The sequence below is a fragment of the Mustela lutreola genome, chromosome 3, assembly GCF_030435805.1.
Source record: "Mustela lutreola isolate mMusLut2 chromosome 3, mMusLut2.pri, whole genome shotgun sequence".
In the NCBI taxonomy this organism is placed as follows: domain Eukaryota; kingdom Metazoa; phylum Chordata; class Mammalia; order Carnivora; family Mustelidae; genus Mustela; species Mustela lutreola.
The window spans coordinates 171038708-171062047 of NC_081292.1; the positions used below are offsets into that span (position 1 = coordinate 171038708).

General features: G+C 37.1%; 2 protein-coding genes across 5 annotated transcripts in view; one reads left to right on the forward strand and one right to left on the reverse strand.

Annotated features, from left to right (window-relative positions):
• Positions 1-23340, reverse strand: part of GIGYF2 (GRB10 interacting GYF protein 2) — a 150315-nt gene that overhangs the window by 70712 nt on the left and 56263 nt on the right. For 3 of the 4 annotated variants that reach the window (XM_059167699.1, XM_059167696.1, XM_059167697.1), the window contains 2 exons: positions 18243-18354; positions 17349-17389 (listed from right to left, as the gene is read on the reverse strand). The exons of the other annotated variant lie outside the window; for it this stretch is intronic. In XM_059167699.1, the coding sequence (XP_059023682.1) occupies positions 17349-17389; positions 18243-18354 (153 nt within the window). The remainder of the gene's footprint in view (positions 1-17348; positions 17390-18242; positions 18355-23340) is intronic. 4 annotated transcript variants of the gene reach the window in all.
• Positions 1946-10873, forward strand: KCNJ13 (potassium inwardly rectifying channel subfamily J member 13). Its single transcript, XM_059167701.1, has 3 exons — positions 1946-2191; positions 7907-8382; positions 10190-10873. Exons 2-3 carry the CDS (start codon positions 7923-7925, stop codon positions 10810-10812), a joined length of 1083 nt encoding a protein of 360 aa, XP_059023684.1. The 5' UTR covers positions 1946-2191; positions 7907-7922; the 3' UTR covers positions 10813-10873.

The window sequence follows — 23340 nt, forward strand, 5'->3', positions numbered from 1 at the left end:
AGTTGCAAAGTTGGGAGATTATTCATGCACACAGCAGGACACTACACTCCAGCTACAGCATTTGTTATTCTCAAGTACAAGTTGGTATAGTTACAGACTATATACTAGATTACTTTAGCCAGAGAGAAAATCAAACACCTTCAGGGACAGAGATTTGAATTTAACGAAGAATAATGTATTTAGTCTTGGCACCTTGCTTAATCAAAATTTTTAATAAAAAATAAATCAGAGAACAGATACCTAGCATTTATGTTCATTCACAGAAGAAATGTTTTAGAGCCATCTCCAACTCTAATCAGTAACTCTGTTTAGATAGAAGGGACCATGTGTTTTAAGGTGAAGTTTACATACCATCTATGCCAGTATCAGTTACATCTCAACTAACCTGGTTGAGGTTTCAACCAGAAAGAAACTGAACTGCTCAAGCTATTAAAATGGGAGTACTATGCTCCTCAGTGGACACTCCAAAACCAGTCTACAATATCCATATAATTAGCAACTAGGAACGAGTCTACAGACCATAGCAAGACTTTCAAATTGTAGAAATCAAGAAACCAGAACCCTTCTTCCCTTAAAACATTTCTTTCTTGACAATCATTTTGCCAAATCATTCTTGCCTTAACATATTCTGAAACAGAGTATACTATGGAAAGAGGCTTCTAAGTTTGTAAAATCCTTCACCATCTTGGCTAATTATAATGGTGATGCAGGACACATGGCAAATACACTCCCATGCTTTCTTAAAGGCGGTGTCACACTGTATTTCCTCTGGCTTTTTTACCCCTGCAATCCATCAACTGTCAATTGATATAAAGTATAATTCCCTACCAGTGTGCGTAGGCAATAAGCATCACATCACAAGTCCCTATTTTATGCTTTTACCTTCTCTAGTTCTGAAGGTCAAAGTTTCCTATGTTATGTCTGAACTTGTACTAAGATGTTTGGCATTCATAAAACAAAGAAGGAATTAATATTTTTCTTAATTGTGGGGGAGGGGAAGGAATCTACAAAGGCGGATTTTACCTTCTAAGTAGCATTATATTGGTCTACATTAATAATTTTCCCAGCAGGCCTTCTTCCATGATTTTACTTTGAACAATCACAGCCTTTGTTTCTCAGATCCTCTTACATGTGACATTTGATCAAAGTTTTAAAATCAGCAACTAATGGAGGTGGAGAAAAGTACTGCTCAGTAAAGGCATTACACAAAGCCATCCCATAGCTCATTTCAAGGTTGCTACAAGCTGGATCACAGAAGTTTTCTAGCTGAACACTATTTAGATGTTAAGTTAAATTTTCTGTACCCTGAACACTTCATCTTACTGCACATAACCATATGCTTCTCAGAAAATCATTCCCTAAACGTTACTAAAGCATGCCTTAAGAAAATTCTTCAGCTCCTTCACATATGTGTGTTTTTCAAAGACAAGTGCAAGGTACCAAACAATTTTTATTCTTACTTGAGATCTCTCCACATAGCCTTTAAAAAAAAAAAAAAAAAAAAAAAAGCCTGCGTCCTTGCCCCTCCTCCCCAAAATTCAGGTAACTAAATTACATACATTACCAGTTCTAGAATTAGTGGGATTCTAGTGAGGTGGAATATGAAAAGAAAACTAATAAAATCAATTAATTAATTCATGCCTAGAAGTCCTCACCCAAGGAAAATCTTCCCCAAAGAAATGGAGAAAAAATTTTAAAAAGAATAGTAAAGGCAGTATCTCACACTTCAACATGCTATATAAGGAAAGACGGCTGAAAGGAAATCTTGCAGGGAATTTTATCCCTTTGAACTTTCAAATAAACTCTTAAGTAAGATTATGCAAACTTACTAAAGACCGGTCCTGATTAGAGGGAAAAAATGCACCCCTTCTCCAAGTCAGTTCTGGAGGCTTTCTCCAGAATTGTTAAGGTTTGTGTTGGGTAAAGAAAGACTTCCTAACAAACCAGCATTCTTTTCCACATGATCAGAGCTAATTGGCCCCCCTGCAGACTAAGTGACCAATCACATCAGCTTCAGTTGAAACTAGCCCCCACGACATTATAAACAGAGGAATGTGAACTGTAAACCCAGTCCAAGAAGAGAACTTACAAGCTAGACTTGTAGATTAAAGTTACCTTATCAAAAAACAGACTCCGCAAGTTTCCTCAAGACCTACCTGTGCAAACACAAGCTGACCCAGCAAAAGAACTGGTGAGTACATAAAATAATATTCATTCTTATTTCTTTCCTTAAGGGGAACAGAGAAAGAAATTGAGTGGCAAATAGGGACAGAGCCAGACATCGCCAATAGATTTTTAAAACAAAGATACTACCTCTAGAGTCATACATTAAGATTCTTTATGCTTTTTCCTTAAATTTTGAAAATGGAATTAATAGCCCATCTGAGAGCATTACTAGAAATTTTCCTGTTTTATTAAATGAATACTAATTCCGCATTATAATATGGAAATCAGTAGAAAGGAAAGGCCCTAGAAAAAATACAGTGGCTTTTTTGTTTTTATCCCCCTTCCTTGGCTTTTAAATATATCTTTCTTTTGGAAGGGATTAAAAAAACCAACATGAGTGTACAAGAACAAATGAGCCCCCCCCAAAATATATTTTTAAGCCATGAAAAGTGATGAATACTTAATTTTAAATGTCTTTTTAAAGCCAGAACTACTACCGAAATTAGTAGATGCTTCTACAAATAAGAAATTAAAATAGAAAAGAATCTCTGAGCTTATATAAGAGAGTTAGAACTCACACTGTTTGCCCCAATTATAGAGGGTAAGAGAGATGATTCTAAGACTCTAAACAGTTTTTACACCAGTTATAAGCAAATACATAGTAATACTGTGATCATTTAACATTTGTATTTATAGCCTATTATCTTAACTGTTTAATATGAACTACAATACCACCTTACAACATGGCAATAGAAAATATGCAATTTTAAGTGCTACAAACCAAATGAGAAAAATGAATCCTAATTTTCACAGCCAATGAAGCAGCCAAACTATCATTTTTATAAAGTATTATTTTTTTCCACCAAAGTCTGTAAATGAGCAAATACTTTACAGCCCACACACAGAGATACAAACAAACCTTCCTAAGCTTCAATTTTATTTTCTACTGGGCTCAGTTTGTGAGAACCATATAAATACAAACCAAAACAAAAACACATTCAACGGATATTTGTACACCTATAAAGATATGAAAATTACTTGGAGAGAAAATCTACACGTATCAGGCAACAATAATGTAATTTTTAAATACCATACAAGCAAATGTAAAACGACATAGGAGAAAAAAGAAAAAATATCATCTAGAAAACCTCTGTCAGTTGAGGGAAATGAAATTTTTAAACTTACAAAGTTTAAAGAGAGCATGTTACTTAATTCCCTTTCATCTCTCTCTTTTTTTAATATAAGAAGGCTGGCCAAGGAGATTGGGTGGCTTGCCCAGCTGACATGGCTGTGGAACCAACAGAGCCAGAGCAGGGTCCGCTAGATTTCCCACCTGATGTTCATTTACTAACCCATAATGCTTACATGAATGCAAAAATGAAGGCTGGAGATCAAAATCTTATTCTCTCAACTACTCCACCCCACCACACAACCTAAACAAGATTGGCATGTACATAAAAAGGAGAATGCTTCACTGTTTAGATATTAGCCTTGACATTCCTGTTCACAGGCTTTTCCATGTATTTAGTTAGCTGCAAGAGAAAAAAAGAAATTGTTGAAGCCTATAGTGACTGTTACAAAGCTGTAGGTAACAAGTAATAACCCTCAAAAAGCCCAAATGATAATACTTTTGTTAGCTATAATATATACAGAAAGGCTATCTCCCTGAGTAATGAGTTTTAGAACTTAATAAAGTAGGTTGAAAATCAAGAGTCAAGGAACTTTCCCTCCTCAAAAAAACTACCGTGAAACAATCAGCAATTAGTAGCATTCACCAGGACAGTGGTTCCTTAATTGCAGTAAGCGCTAGGGTACAAGGTAAATGATGGGCATTTTCACATAGGCAGGAAGCAACAAACAACAAAGGTGAAACTAATATAATGTTACATACCAATTTCACCTCAAAAGAAGAAAAAAAAATCGTAAAGGACAGTGCAGTGGTTTACAATCTTTTGAAGGCAGACTATTATCATTCCTTATTATATCCTTATTATATCTTCTTCAAGTGTCAAAATGCATTTTCTTTTATAAAATTAGTATGATACGTTCTAAAAATTACTTTCTCACCTGGCAAAATACAAATTTGGAAATGCTATGTAAGAAGTCTCCTCTCCACATTTTGCTTTAATTTGTACTGGTTTATAATATCCAAAAGATTAGACTATGTAGTAATTGTAGTTGTGCCGATCTTCAAATTTTATGTCTTCTTTAACTGAAAATACATTTCTTATCTACAAATCACAGGTCTAAACCTAAACACTCCTAAAGACCAAATATTCTGTAATGACTCTTAAACAATTAACTAGTCAAATGGAATGTAGTATTATTCACAAAGGCTAACCAGGATCAAAATGTCTATTTTTGAAGCAAAACATTACTGACTCTGAACTCTGGACTTGGTATGGAATTCATTAACACTTACTACCTTTGGGATCCTAGGAAACTCACTATGCTTCAGTTTATCTGTAAAATGGGAATTAAAATGGTACTTACTATTTCAAAAGATAAGGAACATTAATAATAATAAAGCAGCCAAGACTGAAAGGTTACTTTGCACCAGGCATTGTCTATGGGCTTCACATAAGTTAACACAAGTAACTGGTATAATTCCTGCCACATAATAAGTAATACATACTGGCTAATATTTTTAATCATTACTGTCATAAGAATCATGTATGGGGTTAACAATGATTTAAGACAGATACCTGAGATAGTTATGGGGACCAGAAGAGCATCTACTAGCAATGCTAAAAACATGGCTGTCAAAGACTATCTTATGAATACAAGGTCAGTCATCTTGGGAAAGATTTTTTCACCAAACTTTCTAAATAGCTTCTTGTAGTAAGAAAATTAACCTGTAAAGTTAGCCAGATGTGGATAATAATACAAATAATCTAAGGCCCCCATCTACCTAGTGTATGTTTCTAATCCTTGGTGACATCATCTAGAAAACGGGACAATAATGTCTATCTTGCTGGGGCACGTGGGTGGCTCAGTCAGTTAGGTTTCTGAATCTTGATTTTGGCTCAGGTCATGATCTTAGGATGAGATCTCTCTATTGAGACTCACCTCTGGTGTGGGGCTCTGCAACCATGGCAGGGGAGGGGGTGGGGTCTGCTTGAGGATTCTCTCTCCATCTTCCTTTATCCCTCCCCCCACTCTTCTCCTCTCTCAATAAATATTAAAAAAAAAAAAAAAAAAAAACTATCTTGCTGAGATACCAAAGAATTAGAGACAATGCAATATAGAAGGTACCTAGCACAGTGCCTATGAAAATTTTACTATTGCTGTTGTTGTTTACTTTCAAAACAACAGATAAGGTCTCCTAAAACACTTAAAAATCTAACAAAATGAGTCATTAAATAGCTGTGCTGAGAAAAAAAAATACACAAAAGATAATGACCACTCGTTAGAATAATGAAATATAAAGCATTAATGACTTTAACTTTATAATATGAAAATAAAATGGTTATCTCTATGGCTACTCTAAATACACTTTAACCATTATCCCAGTGTTCCATGAGTAATACAATCTGAAGAAAATACAAGAGAATGTCTCTAATATCACAATACGTGTTAAATTAGCCTCAGGGGAGGAGGGAAAGTATATACCCAGCTGGCCAATGTCCAATACCAGTATCACAAGAAGGCCCACAGCCCCAAAGTCTCTCTCTAGAATGGGAAGGACTCAGCAAGCCCAAGCAACACGCTCCTCCAAAAGCCTCTAGTCTTTAAGTGCCATTGTCATGCAAAAAGTAAGGAAGGGAATACACAATACTCTCCAGAGCATCTATTTCTGAGGGAAAGCAGCTAGGCAGAGTCAAATGTAAATTCCTAGCACTGGCCTCTGGCAAAAAGAAAGGGAAAGCATAGCTGCATCTTCCATTCTGTTCCTGTGAGGCTCCACATAAAAGTCTTAAGACACCTTTGATATAAGCAAGAATCAACACACAGAAAGCATACCTTAGACGACTTCTCAACACACAGAGAAAAGCATACCTACTGTTTTATAGTTCAACTGTTTACAGCTAAAAACTAATTACATTAATTACCTTTTAAAAATTGCCATGGGGCGGTGCCTGGGTGGCTCAGTGGGTTAAGCCTCTGCCTTTGGCTCAGGTCACGATCTCAGGGTCCTGGGATTGAGCCCCGCATCAGGCTCTCTGCTCAGCAGGGAGCCTGCTTCTCCCTCTCTCTCAGCCTACTTCTCTGCCTATTTGTGATCTCTCTGTCAAATAAATAAACTAAATCTTTTAAAAAAATAAATTGCCATTTGGGGACACCTGGTTGGCTCAGCTGGTTAAGCGACTGCCTTCAGCTCAGGGTCTTGATCCTGGAGTCCTGGGGATCAAGTCCCGTATGGAGCTCCCAGCTCCACGGGGAGTCTGCTTCTCCCTCTGACCTTCTTTCCTCTCAAGCTCTCTTCTCACTCTCCCTCTCTTTCTTTCTCAAATAAATAAAATCTTAAACAAACAAATAAACTTGCCATCTGGGGGATGCCTGGGTGGCTCAAGTCATGATCCCAGAGTCCTGGAATCAAGCCACAGATCAGACTCGGGGAGCTTGTTTCTCCCTCTGCCCCTCCCCCCTTCTTGTGTGCACACACACGCATGTGCTCTCTCTCTCGCTCTCTCCAATGAATAAATAAAATCTTTAAAAATGTTTTAAAATTGCCATTTGATGCCTTAATGGTTATTTTAGTTCATTAAACTTGAAGCTTTTTTTTCTGGCTTACTTACTCTCAAAATTAGTGTTACTGGGACACCTGGGTGGCTCAATCGGTGAAGCATCTGCCTTCAAATTAAGTCAGGATCCAAGGCTCCTGGGATCAAGCCCCACATCAGACTCCCTGCTCAGCAGGGAGTCTGCTTGCTTTCTCCCCAATCTGTCCCAGCTTGTGCTCTCTTTCAAATAAATAAATAAAATCTTAAAAACAAAACAAAAACAAAAAACTCGTATTACCTAGGAATCTCCACCTAGAATCTCATATTTTTCCAAGAAAATAATTTTCTCCTCACCCCACAATCTAATCAGAATCTAGAATATTCAGAGGATGGCAATCCATTAGACATGGAAAGAATCCATGAAAATGGCTGCAAAGTGACAAAAACAAAGCCTATTCATAAAACTTTGAAGAGGCTAATTAAAAAGCATACATTAGAACTATGGATCTCTAAAAGTTTAGTCCTGTCATAGGGCAGAGTTCAGCTTCAAAACATCTGCAGGCAGTTTAACACTACATTTTCAAATGATTTCTAGTTATTTACACAGAGGAGTACATACATCTAACTTATTTCTTTTAGTCATGAATTATCCATAATTATTAATTATGAAAAATTGTTATTTACACAAATATGTTTAGTCAAACCAATAAATACTTTATGTCTGGAATTGAGCAAGAAAGAGACAAGGATGTCAAAGAGACACAAACCATAACACCAACCTTCAGTGATTTTGAAATATACTTGGAAATATTAAAATGCCAAACAATATTTTAACAGTCATTCAAGGAAACAATAACAGACAGCCTAAGGCAAGCATGATAAGGTAGCAACTGAATGGCTTAGTCAATAAATGCCCCCTTCTGTGAAGAGAAAAGAGAGAGAGCTGTCAGACTGGGAAAGTCTGCCCAGTAGCCAGGGAAGCATTCCAAAGAGAGCAGCAAGTGAATGAGGTCTCAGAATTTATTAGTATTAATTGTAAAACAGTTAAGAGCTTACTAATTTATTCTTGGTTTCAGATAATTACAGTCTGAAATGGATGGCAGTAACTGCAAAGTTATTGCTCCTCTTCTAACTCAGAGCTACCGGAGGATGGTCACCAAGGACGGCCATAGCACACTTCAAATGGATGGTGCTCAAAGAGGTCTTGCATATCTGCGAGATGCTTGGGGAATCCTAATGGACATGCGCTGGCGCTGGATGATGTTGGTCTTTTCTGCTTCTTTTGTTGTTCATTGGCTTGTCTTTGCAGTGCTCTGGTATGTTCTAGCTGAGATGAATGGTGATCTGGAACTAGATCATGATGCCCCACCTGAAAACCACACTATCTGTGTGAAGTACATCACCAGTTTCACAGCTGCATTCTCCTTCTCCCTGGAGACACAACTCACAATTGGTTACGGTACCATGTTCCCCAGTGGTGACTGTCCAAGTGCAATCGCCTTACTTGCCATACAAATGCTCCTAGGCCTCATGCTAGAGGCTTTTATCACAGGTAATTATTTTTGTTCTTTTAAAAAAAAAAAAAATTACAAGTGGTTTGGGAAGGGGATTCAGTTATAAGCAACCGTGCTGTAGAATAATTTAATTTGCATTATTAGCAGGTAATGTCGAAGATTGAAAAAGAAGTCTAGGGCCAAATGAGAGGTGACATTATAAGAAACCTGACTCTACACTTAAATTTTACCTGTTGGAACTCCTAAAGAAAAAAAGGACCATTATGACACTAACTTGCAGCAACATCTTACACCAAAAAATATTAACAAGAGGTCTAAAAGGCATTTTTCAGATAAGCTAATTACTTCGTCAAATAAGTGGATAAATATGTTAAATGCATATTTTGACAATCATTTTACCTAACAGAGAAATGTTGATTTTTTTTCCCCTTTACTGGGTTAGAATATCCTCCTCTGAGTTTATCTGTTCAACATTTATTCTTCATCAATGATCCCAGAGCACAATAGTCAACATTATATTTAGAGATCAAGTAAGTATACACATCCTTACTGGAAATATGGTTACAAAGATTATGAAATTTTATTTATAAACCCTGATAACACATTAGACTTTCCTCTAATTAAAGTAGGGCTAGTGTCACTTTTATAAGTGATATATATATAGTTTAAAAATCAAAAAACAAATAAAAAATAAGACCTGACTTTAACACATTACACAATAATATTCTGAAAAAGTTAAGTGACGGGCCAAATGAAGAACAATCTGGAATGAAGTCCAGTGTGCTGCCAATTGGCTCTATAATTTGTAACAAATCACTTAACTTCCCTACAGGAATTCTTAAACTAGGTCAGTCATTAGATAAAAGTTAGAGGATCCATGAAATTAGGAAAAACTTGAATCTTTTTTCACTAGCGCCTAACTGAAAATCGTCATGTCCTTCTACTACAAACAGACAACAACAACAAAAAAATAGTATCAGCAATACTGGTAACTCTGATACAAATAGAAATCACAGATATTGTCATATCCCACTACAGTACTTCAAAAGTATACTATTAAACCCGCCACTATATTTTATTGTTTAGTGCATTAAAAAAGCACATATAGTACTATAATTTTTTAAATGTTCAACTCAATTTCAGTGTATTTTGCTACCTTCATATATGTATGTTATGTTTATGCACTTAAAGCATAACTCTGAGAAGAGGTCCACAGATCTTTCCAGCCTGCCAATAAGATCTGAGGCACTGAAGTAGTTAAGAAATCCTGACCCACAGCTTGGGGGCACACAGAAGATGCACTTTGGAAAAGTACACTGAAATCACCACAGAGCCAGAGCCTTCTAAAATAAAAAGAGGAGGGAAGGTTATATAAGTTTCAAAGATTAAAAAACTGCTCAAAATGTGTCACGCATTCTACTGTCCCCTCCCTACGCCAAAATCATCCTATTCTCAATCTAATTTTTACTTCAATTTGAAACAATATCATTACAAATGAAATTCATTTATTTTCTGTTACTTTTTTTTAAGTGGGGGCAGAAATGTAATAAATGACCATTCTTACACTTTATAAGAAATGAGAAGACGAAGTTACACTTCTATGTAACAAAATGAATTCTGCTTAACCCTTTTGAAATCACAGCTTTTAAATAAGGATTTATGTACATTGTGAAAAATTCTTCAGGCAAATGAGACTACCCAAATCAATGTGTTCATCAATTCTTGACTCACTTGGAAGGCATGGCATCAAAAAATGTATAACTATTTGATACATCCTTCTCATTCAGAAAAGGTATTCATATTTTAAGTGTTCGTTCTAAAAAAATCCAATGATTTCTAATTTAGGTGCCTTTGTGGCGAAGATTGCCCGGCCAAAAAATCGAGCTTTCTCAATTCGCTTTACAGACTTAGCAGTAGTAGCTCACATAGATGGCAAACCTAATCTAATTTTCCAAGTGGCCAACACTCGACCTAGCCCTCTGACCAGTGTCCGGGTCTCAGCTGTACTCTATCAGGAAAGAGAAAACGGTGAACTCAACCAGACCAGTGTGGACTTCCATCTTGATGGCATCAGTTCTGAGGAATGTCCATTCTTTATCTTTCCACTAACCTACTATCACTCCATTATACCATCAAGTCCTCTGGCTACTCTGCTCCAGCATGAAAGTCCTCCCCACTTCGAATTAGTTGTGTTCCTCTCAGCAATGCAGGAAGGCACTGGAGAAATATGCCAAAGGAGGACGTCCTACCTACCCTCCGAGATCATGTTACATCACTGTTTTGCCTCTCTGTTGACCCGGGGTTCCAAAGGTGAATATCAAATCAAGATGGAGAATTTTGACAAGACTGTTCCTGAACTTCCAACTCCTCTAGTCTCCAAGAGCCCAAACAGGACTGACCTGGACATCCGTATCAACGGACAAAGCATGGACAATTTTCAGATCTCGGAAACAGGACTGACTGAATAAGATGTCTTCATTACACCCTATTTTTTAATGTATTAAATATACGCAGCCAGTTATGCAGCTACTTTTTCTTCATATCTCATGTTTTCTCTTTTTTCAATGCTGATTACATCTCTCCGATTACATCATGGTAATCAAGCCTGTGTCCATAAAAATGGCTGAGCTAACAATACACATTCTGGAAATATAACATTCTACCTTACAAGTTTGTATCTGTGGTTATCTGCTGAAATCAATGCATCTCAACATGACAGATATTTATACAGAAATATTGGTGGATTTATAATAAAGTGGTATGATACCACTAATGAAGGTAAAACAGGACAATTAAGTTTAACACAGCCAAACTCTAAAATCAACCACAAATCTCTCATTTTCATCTGCAAGTTGAAGCAGCAGTCTAGTCTTAAACCTAGCTCCCTGGGTAGAATGATGATTTCACAATATTTAATGAACATCCTTCTAAAACTGTTATTTTTTCAAGACAACAAGATCACTCCTCTGGTTCTTCATACTACAAAACTGGAGTAAGTATTACCCCCTTAATTTTTTGACATCTAAGAACAAAAATTTACACACAAAAAAACCAGCAAAGTATAGATTTATACATAGCTCTAAAAGCATTTCAGCATGATACTCAAACACATGCACATGTTCATGTATTTGTGGTAGAAACTGATCAGATCAAGTAACAGATCCAGCCTGAATGAAACCAATAAGGTGGTATTTTTGTAAGGAGATGCAAAATTCTATCTACTGTAAAGCCACCTTGCATAAAAATCAAATAGTGATTTAAAAATTATAATCAATGATTCATTTGAATGGCTTCTGACCTAAGTAAAAACATTCCCTTCTTACCTATGATCTATACAATGGTATAAAAAAAATGACACCCTAAGTAACTCATAAATGCAAATATATTTAAGTTTCTATAGTTATAAAGGTTTAGTTACATATCAAATAGGAAAAACATCTCCAATAGATAAATCAAAAAATTGGGCAACAAAGTATTTTCAAACCCAAATTCCTGTTTCCAACTTCAAATAGTTTTTTCTACAAACACAAAATGAGTGTTTATTCACCAGTAGGAGGTTGGAATAGATAAACTCTATTATTTCTTACCAAGTCTAATACTCCATGAAAATTATGCTCTCTCTGTTTCAATTTTTATTTTACATATAGTTAATTTATAACCATTTATAACCATTCTCTGCATACTTTTAATTTTGATTTAAAAAAAAAAACTGTCCTTAAAGTAAACAAAAACCAAAAAAGCTTACCCTATCAGAATTCAAGTAGATTCATGGCTGCTCTTCTTTTCTGAATTCCCCTTATTCAGGTTTAGTAGGAAAAATGAAAGACTTAACTCTCCCCATTAATAACGATCCAGCCAGGAATCATCCCATGAAATAAACACGAGCCTAGTAAAGGCAATCAGTTGTGAAGAGTAGGACGGAGCAGCAAGTCACATTTTTCTACTCTTTGATGAAAAGGAAAAAAAATAAAGTACTCTGGAGTGCTCTAAGAGCAATAACAACAAAAAAAATATCAAGGACACAGAAACTTAGTAATTGTAAACTTTTGCTGTTTAAAAACTTTAGGCATTCTTAAACACTAGTCAGACCAATAGAATTTTTTTCCAACCCAGAACTGTCGTTAACACATACAGACAGCAGGAATTCTTATTTCTATAATAAAGGAACCAGATTCATCTAACCTGTAAAAATAAAGTAGTATCAAAGATTTACATGGTATGTTTTTTCCTAAGAGCTGTACATCACTTACACAGATCACAACTCCACTACTTAAGTGAAGCTGCTCAAAGTAACAGAAGGAAGTGAGCAGATCCAGGAAAAGTCTCTCCACAGACCCAGCATGTTCCCCATCCAAGTCACAGAACTCCCCAAGTACACTATGTATATATAAGCTCTGAATCTGAAAATTAGATGTGACTTCTCTACACACACCCAAAACAACTGTGTTGATATACTAATGCTACTTAATAAATGTTTTTCACAAGTAGACAACTAAGAAATGCAATCAAAAACTTCTGTCTAGGTAGTTGAAAGCTTCTGAAAGCACTGTTCATGATTCTTTCACTTACTTCAGAGAATCACAGTTTCTACATTAAGGATTAAGTTTTCTGCTAAGGTATCAGTATCCTTTCAGGAGAAGGGAGTGCAAACGCAAAGAGGGGTAAGTACTGGGAGGTGGGAACAGCAGCTCTAACTCCTGGTTCTCTGGCTCACTAACCTTGGAGCGCAGTGACGCTATCTTGGACACATGACTAGGAAGACCACGTTGGAATTAACTTTACAAGTGCTTTAGGAGGGCGCCTGGGTGGCTCAGTGGGTTAAGCCTCTAACTTCATCTCAGGTCATGATCTCAGGGTCCTGGGATTGAGTCCCGCATCAGGCTCTCTGCTCAGCAGGGAGTCGGCTTCCTTCTCTCTCTCTCTGCCTGCCTCTCTACCTACATGGGATCTCTCTCTCTCTCGATCTCTCTGTCAGATAAATAAATAAAATCTTAAAAAAAAGAAAAGAAAAAAGAAAAAAGAAAAGATGCTCAGGAAACCAATACAGATAGCATGACAATCCCAACAAACTAGACAAGTAATTACTAAAAATCATAAGGCCTAGATCTATGCACGTATAAGCCTATAATACCTACTGCTAACAGCAGTCTTATAACCAAAAGCTGCTATGTCTACTTTAAAGAATTTCACACACATGGGGCGCCTGGGTGGCTCAGTGGGTTAGGCCGCTGCCTTCAGCTCAGGTCATGATCTCAGGGTCCTGGGATCGAGCCCCGCATCAGGCTCTCTGCTCGGCAGGGAGCCTGCTTCCTCCTCTCTCTCTCTCTCTCTCTGCCTGCCTCTCTGCCTACTTGTGATCTCTCTCTGTCAAATAAATAAAAAAATAAAATCTTTAAAAAAATAAAAAATAAAGAATTTCACACCAAAATGCACTAATTGGTATCACATTGGGCTGAACCTAATGGTATCAACTAGATCAATTTTTATTTCTTAATGATCTTCCAATTTCACCCTCACAAAATCATACTACAAGATTATTACCAGAACTGATCTCTCCCTCCCCAGCCATCAATTCCTACTGAATAGCAATTATAATTCTAAGGTTAGAGGCCTTCTCCACCTCCACATTTCTCCCTTACTGTGTTCACAGAAAATATTCAGGATTCTTGCCCAGATGTCTGTAAACACACCCATTTCTCTCCAAATAAAAAGTAAATATATGATATGAACCATCTCTAATTTTAAAATCAACAAAGTCATTCTGGAAACTTTGGTATTCTGGAACATTTAATACTTAAATTATCTTAATTTGATGTCATAGCACATCTCACAACTGACCAAATATATCACCCTGTCCCAACCAAATTACTTTAGTACTGCCGTTCTTGAAGAGTGCACAATACAATTATGAGATTTCTTTAATCTACAAATATTTTCAACAAAAGAGGATTACTTGTAAAAAGAAAGCCTCAGAATTATCAGCATAGTTAATACAACTTGAAGTGAGCATCTTGTCAAGAAACATTCAATAAAATCCACTATGATTTATTTGAATATATGTATGTGAAACTTGCCCTGATATTTTAGTAAGAAAAACTTTCCTTATATTCTTAACCACTTCACATCAACTTGGCTTTATGGATCTCATCTTTTAAAAGATATACCTACAGAGGCAAAGGGAAAAAACCCTGTATTTTTAAGAGTGGTTGGGGAAATAACCCAAACTGAATATAGTTAAAATAACGATGAAAAAGGAACTTTACACTCTATCCAAACCACCAAAGTATGACAATGTGTCAAACAGTTAAAATCAAGCTATTGTCTTAACAGGGAAAACACTGCTTTCCCAGGCAACCCAAGTCATTTTCAGACAACTCTATCAGACCTTAAGATTGTGTCAAGTTTCTGCCTCCTTAAACCTGCCCTTTATATTCATACAGATCAAGTTCAATTCCTCTTTTATGACTGTTAAGTAAATATTTGCAGAGAGTAACCCTAAAAACCTTCCTCCCCAACCCGTCCTGCCCATATTCTTGTCTGCTATGTAAACAGCTCCCCTTTCCCTCATGCATCCCCCATCACAGGAGGTCAAATGTGCCAAACATCCTACTCCAACATATGGATCCCTTCCAGGTGTGGCCCCAGTACTGCACACAATACTTAAGCTGTCCTGTGTCAACATAAAAGACAGCGGGCGTCCCTAGCGCCTGCCTCATGAGGACACTTTAGTCCTAGTAAATGCTGCGCTCGGCACCATCCTGCTGCTGGTTTAACACTGAGCCCGTAGTCAGCTGAGAAGGCTGTGCCTTTCGCCAGCAGAATGCTATGACACCATTACTCCAGATCTTCATTTCTAGAGTTTATGCTAGAACTGCTTGCCATTTTCTGCTGTTGAACTTCCATTTGTTTTTGTTTTTGTTTTTTTTAAAGATTTTATTTATTTATTTGACAGACGGAGATCACAAGTACACAGAGAGGCAGGCAGAGAGAGAGAGGAAAGGAAGCAGGCTCCGCGCTGAGCAGAGAGCCTGATGCGATGCTCGATCTCAGGACCCTGGGACCATGACCCGAGCCGAAGGCAAAGGCTTTAACCCACTGAGCCACCCAGGCGCCCCTAAACTTCCATTTGATTAGACCTGATCTCTTGTTCCATCTTAATTCTGATCTCAAGTGCTACTTGTGCCACTCTACAGCTAACCCTCTAAATACCGAATGATTTGAAAATCTGATCACACACCAACACTGTCATCTAAAGAAAAGGAATATTTATATAACACCTAGCACAAGGCCTATCACAGGAATAGGAATTCAGTAACTGTTGAACAAATAAAGAGGAGTCCATACACTCTTACTTAATCCTAAAAATTCTGTAAGGCATTCTACCACCATTCATTATGAGACTACTAAATATCTGAGAACTTAGATTACTGGTAATCTTCTGACCTGAAACCCTATATTCTTTAAATTACCCCTCATTATCTCTCCTATTCACTGGCAAAAGTACTGTATCAGACATGGATGGGAGCAGAAGTACTAAAAACTGTCCCAAAATAATATTTATCCAATAGTCTACAATACAAGTAAAGCCATTCAACTAATAGTAAGTTATCTACCCAGACTTCTAAATTTCGTGCTATGCTCAATATAAATACAACTGACCATTCCCGATGTCAGGTTAATGAGAAATTTAAACTACTGATCTGCTAAAATGAATTTGATATGAAAGCAGTGATGCAAATTTGACTGTTTTAATTACTAGTGTTAAAAAAATTCACAAATCACCCTGTGATATTTACATACTTAACACATTTTTGAGAAATGTTTATTCTTGTCAGATATAATCATGCTGTGGAGAACTTTTCTGGTACTTCTGGGAATTTGGAACTTGCATGTGGTTTTTATAACTCCAACATTACTGTGAATCAGCATTTTTTTCCTCTCAGACATTAACACCTACTGGCAGTTTGGAAGGTAGTACCTTTAATCAGTCAGAAAGCCCATCTTAACCTTTAGATTCTTTAATTCTTTTTTTTTTTTTTTTTAATTTAACAGATGGAGACCACAAGTAGGGGAGAGACAGGCAGAGAGAGGGGGAAGCAGGCTCCCCACTCAGCCGAGAGCCCGATGTGGGGCTCGATCCCAGGACCCTGGGACCATGACCTGAGCCGAAGGCAGAGGCTTTAACCCACTGAGCCACCCAGGCGCCCCAGATTCTTTAACATAAACCACAATCACTGAAATCATGTTCTCTTACTATGCATCTTTTAAGTCAGTGGCTACCTTAACTATAATTTATTTTGACTGCTCTCATCTCAAAACAAGAAAAAAAGACAAAAAGATTATACGTCAAAAAAAAAAAAAAAAATCAGATGAATAAAAAACGAAAGTAACTGGGATGCCTAGGTGGCTCAGTCGGTTGAGCCTCTGCCTTTAGCTCAGGTCATGATCCCAGGGTGTTGGGATCACATCCCACACTGGACTCCTTGCTCAGGAGGGAGCCTGGTTCTCCCTTTGCTTACTGTTCCCCCTACTTGTGCTCTCTCTCTCTATCTCTGACAAATAAGTATAATCTTAAAAAAAAAAACAAAAACAAAAAAGAAAACACTAGAGTAAGAATTATTCATGCTCCCTGATACAAAAACAAGCCTTCTAGCATTTTCTTCTCACCCCATGAGATGTATCTACATTGGAAAAAAGGAGTTAAGAGACTGAATTTCAGTTCACCAGACAGTCTTAATAGAGAATATATGCCTCACAAAGAACACACAAACTTAAAAAGTTAAACCATGTAAATCCTAATGGTTATGTTCATTACCCCTGGTTTCATACAGAAGAGCCCTTAAATAACCATGGAAATACAAATGCAAGTGATGCTACAACCCCATCTACTGGAGAGATGCAGGTAATGGAGTCAATTTTCAATAAATGTATCTTTGAGCCTTGTTACCAACTATTATCAATGAAATCCAGATAAAAATACTTCAAAACAGTAAGCAAGCCTTACCTACATCTTTTCGTCCTGGTTTTTCAAAACGTCTGTCACCTCTAGAAAAGATAAAATAAGTTTTCAAACAAGACTTGAGAGTAATATATAGATTTCCCATCTATGACACCCACTGCCCTATCTTGGTCCAATAGCATTGCTTTCTTTTCCAAATTATAGAACAAATGCATGGTTACTGCCTAACATTTGGAAAATACAGAAGAGCACAAAGATGAAAAGAGAAATATCCACTATCTCACTTACCAAAAGCTAGATTCTATTGACCCAGAATTGTTCTTTTTATAGAGATTTTTTTAGATACATGATTTATTTTAGATACACGCTATACATAGTTTCATATACTGCTTTAAAAATATATTTCCCTACATCATTAAATATTTTCAAAATCATCCTAACTTTAATGATTACATAAGTATTCCACTGTGTGGATGTACCATCATTTAAGAAACCACACTGATATTAAGCTGTCTGGCTTGTTTAGAACTACATTATAAACATCATCACAGTAGACATCTTTGTACACATAACTTTGTGCAACTGCCCTCTCTCATCCAACAGACATCACATAAAGTCATAAAGAACAGAGACGATGCTTTGACTAACAGCAACAAACAATAAAATGTCAATTTTCAATGCCTCCAACTGAATGCTAAGCAAACAGCAAATCTGATTAGCTATGAAATATCCATGCTGGCACTAACAAATGAACCTATTTATCTAGAATGTTTCTTCCTTTAAATAAGGATCATTTATATAGCTTGATACTCAACTAACAGCATTTTTTAAATGAAACTGTGTAACTATACACAGAAGTACCTCCTCTGTAGAAAGCAGAAAAACATGTTTTTTTACACCAAAGAAACCTTTATACCAAGATCTGGATCTTTTAGTTACCTTTCCTCCCAGCTCTGTGACCTATGCATTTCCCTGCCACCTCCTCGACCAAACACACCCTCTACTTCATCAAAGCTTCTTTGGTAGAAACCACATTCACCTCTGCCTCTGCCTGAAAATAAGAAAACAGAAAAAATGATACTCAGATGTCAACTTTGGAACATATTCAACACCAAAGATTAATCTCTGAAGTTCTTTCGCTACACAAAGAGAAGATCTATATTTAAACATTTAGCAAGGCCTGATGGATCTTTACCTGAGAAACCAATAATGGCACCGAAGAGGCTACACCACAGGAGGTTTAGAGAAACAAGTTAGAAAGGGATATAAGAGTCCCAGTCCCAGGCCTGAACAAGAAACAGTATCAACGTTCAGTTCTTTGACATAAAAGTTCAACAGTAAAATTCTAAAAAGATCAATAAACTATTACTACAAATTGGATATTTATTGGATTGTTTTCAACAAAACTGAAAGATTTAGAGAGCTTGCAAAGACAGCTGATAAAGTATAAAAGCCAAGCATAAATGTTAAAATAATTTATCTAACTCCACAGAAAAGCTAATTTCATAGGGTTTGTTACTTTGTGAACTAACCCATAAAGGATATTCCACAGCAACAAAGGCACTCTTTTCCCCTCTGCTCAAATCTTCAAATAGGAAAAGTTATCAGGATCAAATATGAACCAGAGGGCTGGTGAGAATGTGCCAAATGCAGGGAGGTACTGAGAGGCTCTAGGTGTTCAAGGATAAACTGGCTTTTACTGAAGGCAATGTGGTTAGATCTATCAAAAATTGACTCAACAATTCTAACTACAACTTATCCTAACAGAAATACACAAATATGCAAATAAATATATATTAAGGAGTTTGTTGCAATGTAAAACACCAGAAACGACCTAATCAGTAAATTAATTCTGATAAAATAATTTGGGAGAACACTATGAGGCCACAGAGGATAAAATGCTGACATTGAAAGAAATCTACAACGGTCCTGTTGAATGACAAAAGCATGCCAAAGACCAATACTTAAATAAATAACTCCACTTAGGGCGCCTGGTTGGCTCAGTGGGTTGAAGTCTCTGCCTTCGGCACAGGTCATGGTCTCAGGGTCCTGGGATCGAGCCCCGCATCGGGCTCTCTGCTCAGCGGGGAACCTGCTTCCTCCTCTCTCTCTGCCTACTTCTCTGACTACTTGTAATCTCTATCAAATAAATAAAATAAAATCTTTAAAAATAAATAAATAAATAACTCCACTTATACAAATGATAGAGCTGCAGTTAGAGTCTGGAAGAATGTACGTTCAATTGCTGATCTGGGGACAGAAAGCAAATATGAACTTTTAGCTTTATACTTTCTGTGCAATGTGAGGTTTTCTCAGCTAAAATGCACATCTATATTCAACACACAGGTCAGAAAACTGGGAAAGGGTGGGGAGTCCAGGGCTGTACTAAGATGAAATCTTAACCATCATCCATAGCGTGACTTCTTTAACAGTATAAACCCACCCAAAGAAAAATGATGATGGGGGCACCTGGGTGGCTCAGTCTTTAATCATCTGCCTTCGGCTCAGGTCACGATCCCAGGGGGTCCTGGGATCGAGCCCCGCATTGGGCTTCCTACTTAGTGGGAAGCCTTCTTCTCCCTCTCCCACTCCCCCTGCTTGTGGTTCCCCCTCTCGCTGTGTCTCTCTCCATCAAACAAGTAAATAAAATCTTTTAAAAAAAGAAGAAAAATGAGGACAAATCTTGAACAAAAGCATGAATGCATTCCAAAGCTAAAAACAACTGAGTTAAATAATTATTGCAAATATCCAGCAGGATTTCTATTTCTTCCTTAAAGTTTATCAAAATCTCAGAATATAGTTGTACCTTATACAACCTTATTATAAAACACACACAATTGTATCTAGGTAATCTTAGGAACAATGGGCACCCTTTTAACTAATCCAGATAATCCAATTCGTCATCTATAAAATGGAAGTGAGGACTAGGCTTGACCTATAATAATCTTAAAGTTATCTTCCAGTTTTGTCAATCTAAATATACATCAACTTAAGGTTAACTCCCAGTTCCAATACCTCTCTCCTTAGGATATGTATACATTTTATCTAAAATCCTGAAACAGGGGCGCCTGGATGGCTCAGTGGATTAAGCATCTGCCTTCAGCTCAGGTCATGATCCCAGGGTCCTGGGATCAAGCCCTGCATAGGGCTCTCTGCTCAGCAGGGAGCCTGCCTCCCCCCCTCTCTCTGCCTGCCTCTCTGCCTACTTGTGATCTCTGTTTGTCAAATAAATAAATAAAATCTTAAAAAAATAAATAAATAAAAATAAAATCCTGAAACAGTACAACACAAACATAACACTGTGGTGAATTCCCACAATGATGATTTTTTAAGGGTGAAAGTCCCCTCTTCTAAAGAGAACAACTTTCTCAGGTCAACGATTAAGTACATGACATCCTGAAAACAAGTTTTATTTTGGAAATATGAATAGAAAAAACAGCCTTCAGGTTGCCAGAAAAACAAGCAAACCACAGACAAAATATTTTCTGCCAGTTTTAACTAGCATTGGTACTGGTCCTCAAGGTATCAGACTAAAGTTTTATGAGTGGGCATACAAAAATAATCAGATTCTAGAGCTCTCCAGTTTGTACAACATAAAGAACAATCTCCAAAGTACAAGGACCAAAATCATCTATAAATAAAGTTCTTATAAAGAAAAAGCAAGTATACATAACATGATGAATCTTTCACACAGCTAAGTATTTAAAGAACTGCCCTATTGTCTAAGATTTCATCAGATTACTTTGGGAGAATAAAATATACTTCCTCTAAAAATACACACACACACACACACACACCCCACTTCATTTTAATGCTGATGAAAACAAGTGGCTGACAACTATGTAGATTTGCTGTATTATTAAACATCTTAACCAGATAAAATACAAAGATGACAACTTTGTTTCCTCGCTCATTTGTTTGTTTAAATTTTAGTAGTTCATGGTATTTAGAAGTCTAGAAGTCTGAATTTTCACATCAAAGTTCCTCAAGTTAAAAAGAGCCAAAATAATCATCTAATTTTAGCTCTGCCCATTCTAAACAAAGCCATAATAATCATTACTTAGCCAACAAATTAAAATAAAGTACTAAGTGAAAAAAAAACAAAACCAGATAATGGTCTTATGCAATCATTAGAAAAAGAAATCACAGTTCGGACAATAGTATAGAACTGTTTTTCCCTGGGTGCTCCTGGGTGGCTCAGTGGGTTAAGCCTCTGCCTTCGGCTCAGGTCATGATCTCAGGGTCCTGGGATGAAGCCCCACATCCGGCTCTCTACTCACCCTGCTTCCCCCTCTCTCTGTGCCTGCCTCTGCCTACTTGTGATCTCTCTGTCAAATAAATAAATAAAATCTTTTTTAAAAAACTGTTTTTCCCAAAGTCAGTTCATTCATTCAGCTAGTTTCATGCCATGTGTTCACATCAATGTCAATTAAGTCACTACTTTTGTCACAGTATCTATCTTGCACATGCCCTGTTTAAATTCTGATTGCAGGATAATATGTGATAGCCCCCGACATCAAAGAAATCATAAAACAGGAGGAAATTTATCAATCTTTGTTTCTCAACACAGAACTTTTTAAAGACTGTTTGGATAGAGTGGTTAGTATTTGCAGCACACAAAGTTGGTGATGCCTTGAAGTATATAGAACAGCTGGCTTGGGTGCCTGTAGCCCTGTTTGTTAAGTAAGTAACTGCCTTCGAATCAGGTCATGATCCCGGAGTCCCGGGAGCCTGCTCCACATGGAGTCTGCTTCTCTCTCTGACCTTCTCCCCTCTCATGCTCTCTCTCAAATAAATAAAATCTTTAAAAAAATTTTTTCTTTAAATATACAGGACCAAAAACAAAAACAAAAACCAGCAGGTTTGTGGGGCACACTTCTTGAGTTATCATCTCAGTAGGACTCATGGCCCTAAAGACCTTAAGAGGCAAAACTGCTTAAGTGTGACCTCTCTTTCTGCTGCCAGCCCACCATAGAAAGTAGCAGGCCAGAGCCATCTCCAAAACACCACCGCACCACCAAGATGCAGATCTCAGATGAATTCTGGACCAATGGAACCTAACTACATGTGGAAATCTGCACGTAGAGCTTCTGAAGTACACACATGTCTAAATCTCACCACCCCGTATTATGTTGCAGAGGTATTTTCTAACAACTCTTTAGGCTAAAAACTGGTGTTCTAGAGACTGACAAATTCAGAAAGAAAAACCATGACACCTTGGTAATAGTACCTGGCCTACAGGTGCAGAACTTTAGTTAGCCTCTTCATTATTCACCACACCTGCAATCCCACATTCTGAACGGATGACTGAAAGCAAACTCTTCACAGGAATGCATAATCTCATATAGTCTCTGTAAAGATTAGATGTAAATGACTCTATTCATAAGGCATAAGTTTAAGAAAAAAGAATTTAGAGGGGTGCCTGGGTGGCTCAGTCTCTGAATATCTGCCTTCAGTTCAGGTCATGATCCCGGAGTCCTGGGATCAAGCCCTGTACTAGCTCCCACAAAACTCCCTCTCCAACTACATCCCCCCCCACCACCACCCTGCCGCCACTGGTGTTCTCTCTCTCTTTATTTTGTCAAATAAATAAAATCTTAAAAAAAATAATTTAAATATTCCACACTCTTGATCATGTCAATCTAGGTGGTATGGTATGTAGAGACAATGGCATCTAATTTTGTAGATACCCAATTTTTCCACTTCTAAAGCACCTCTTCAAAAACTTAACAGGATACGTTTAGGCTACTGCTATGACTTAACCACCTTAAGAGAGAAATGCTAAATATTTATATTACAAACATCTTTATGTTACAGAAAATCAGTGAACACGAAACACAACAGACAGCAAAAAAAAAAAAAAAAAAACCAAGTAATATCAAAATAATAATTCTTCTGAGATATATCTATAAAACCATAGGTTAAATAAGTGACTGCTTATTATTTCTGCTCTACCTCTAAAACAGCCCAAGTACTGATGAGGCAGCTTTTCCTAAAGCCTCCCTTCTGGCTGGGGATACTCCTGGCACACCACCTT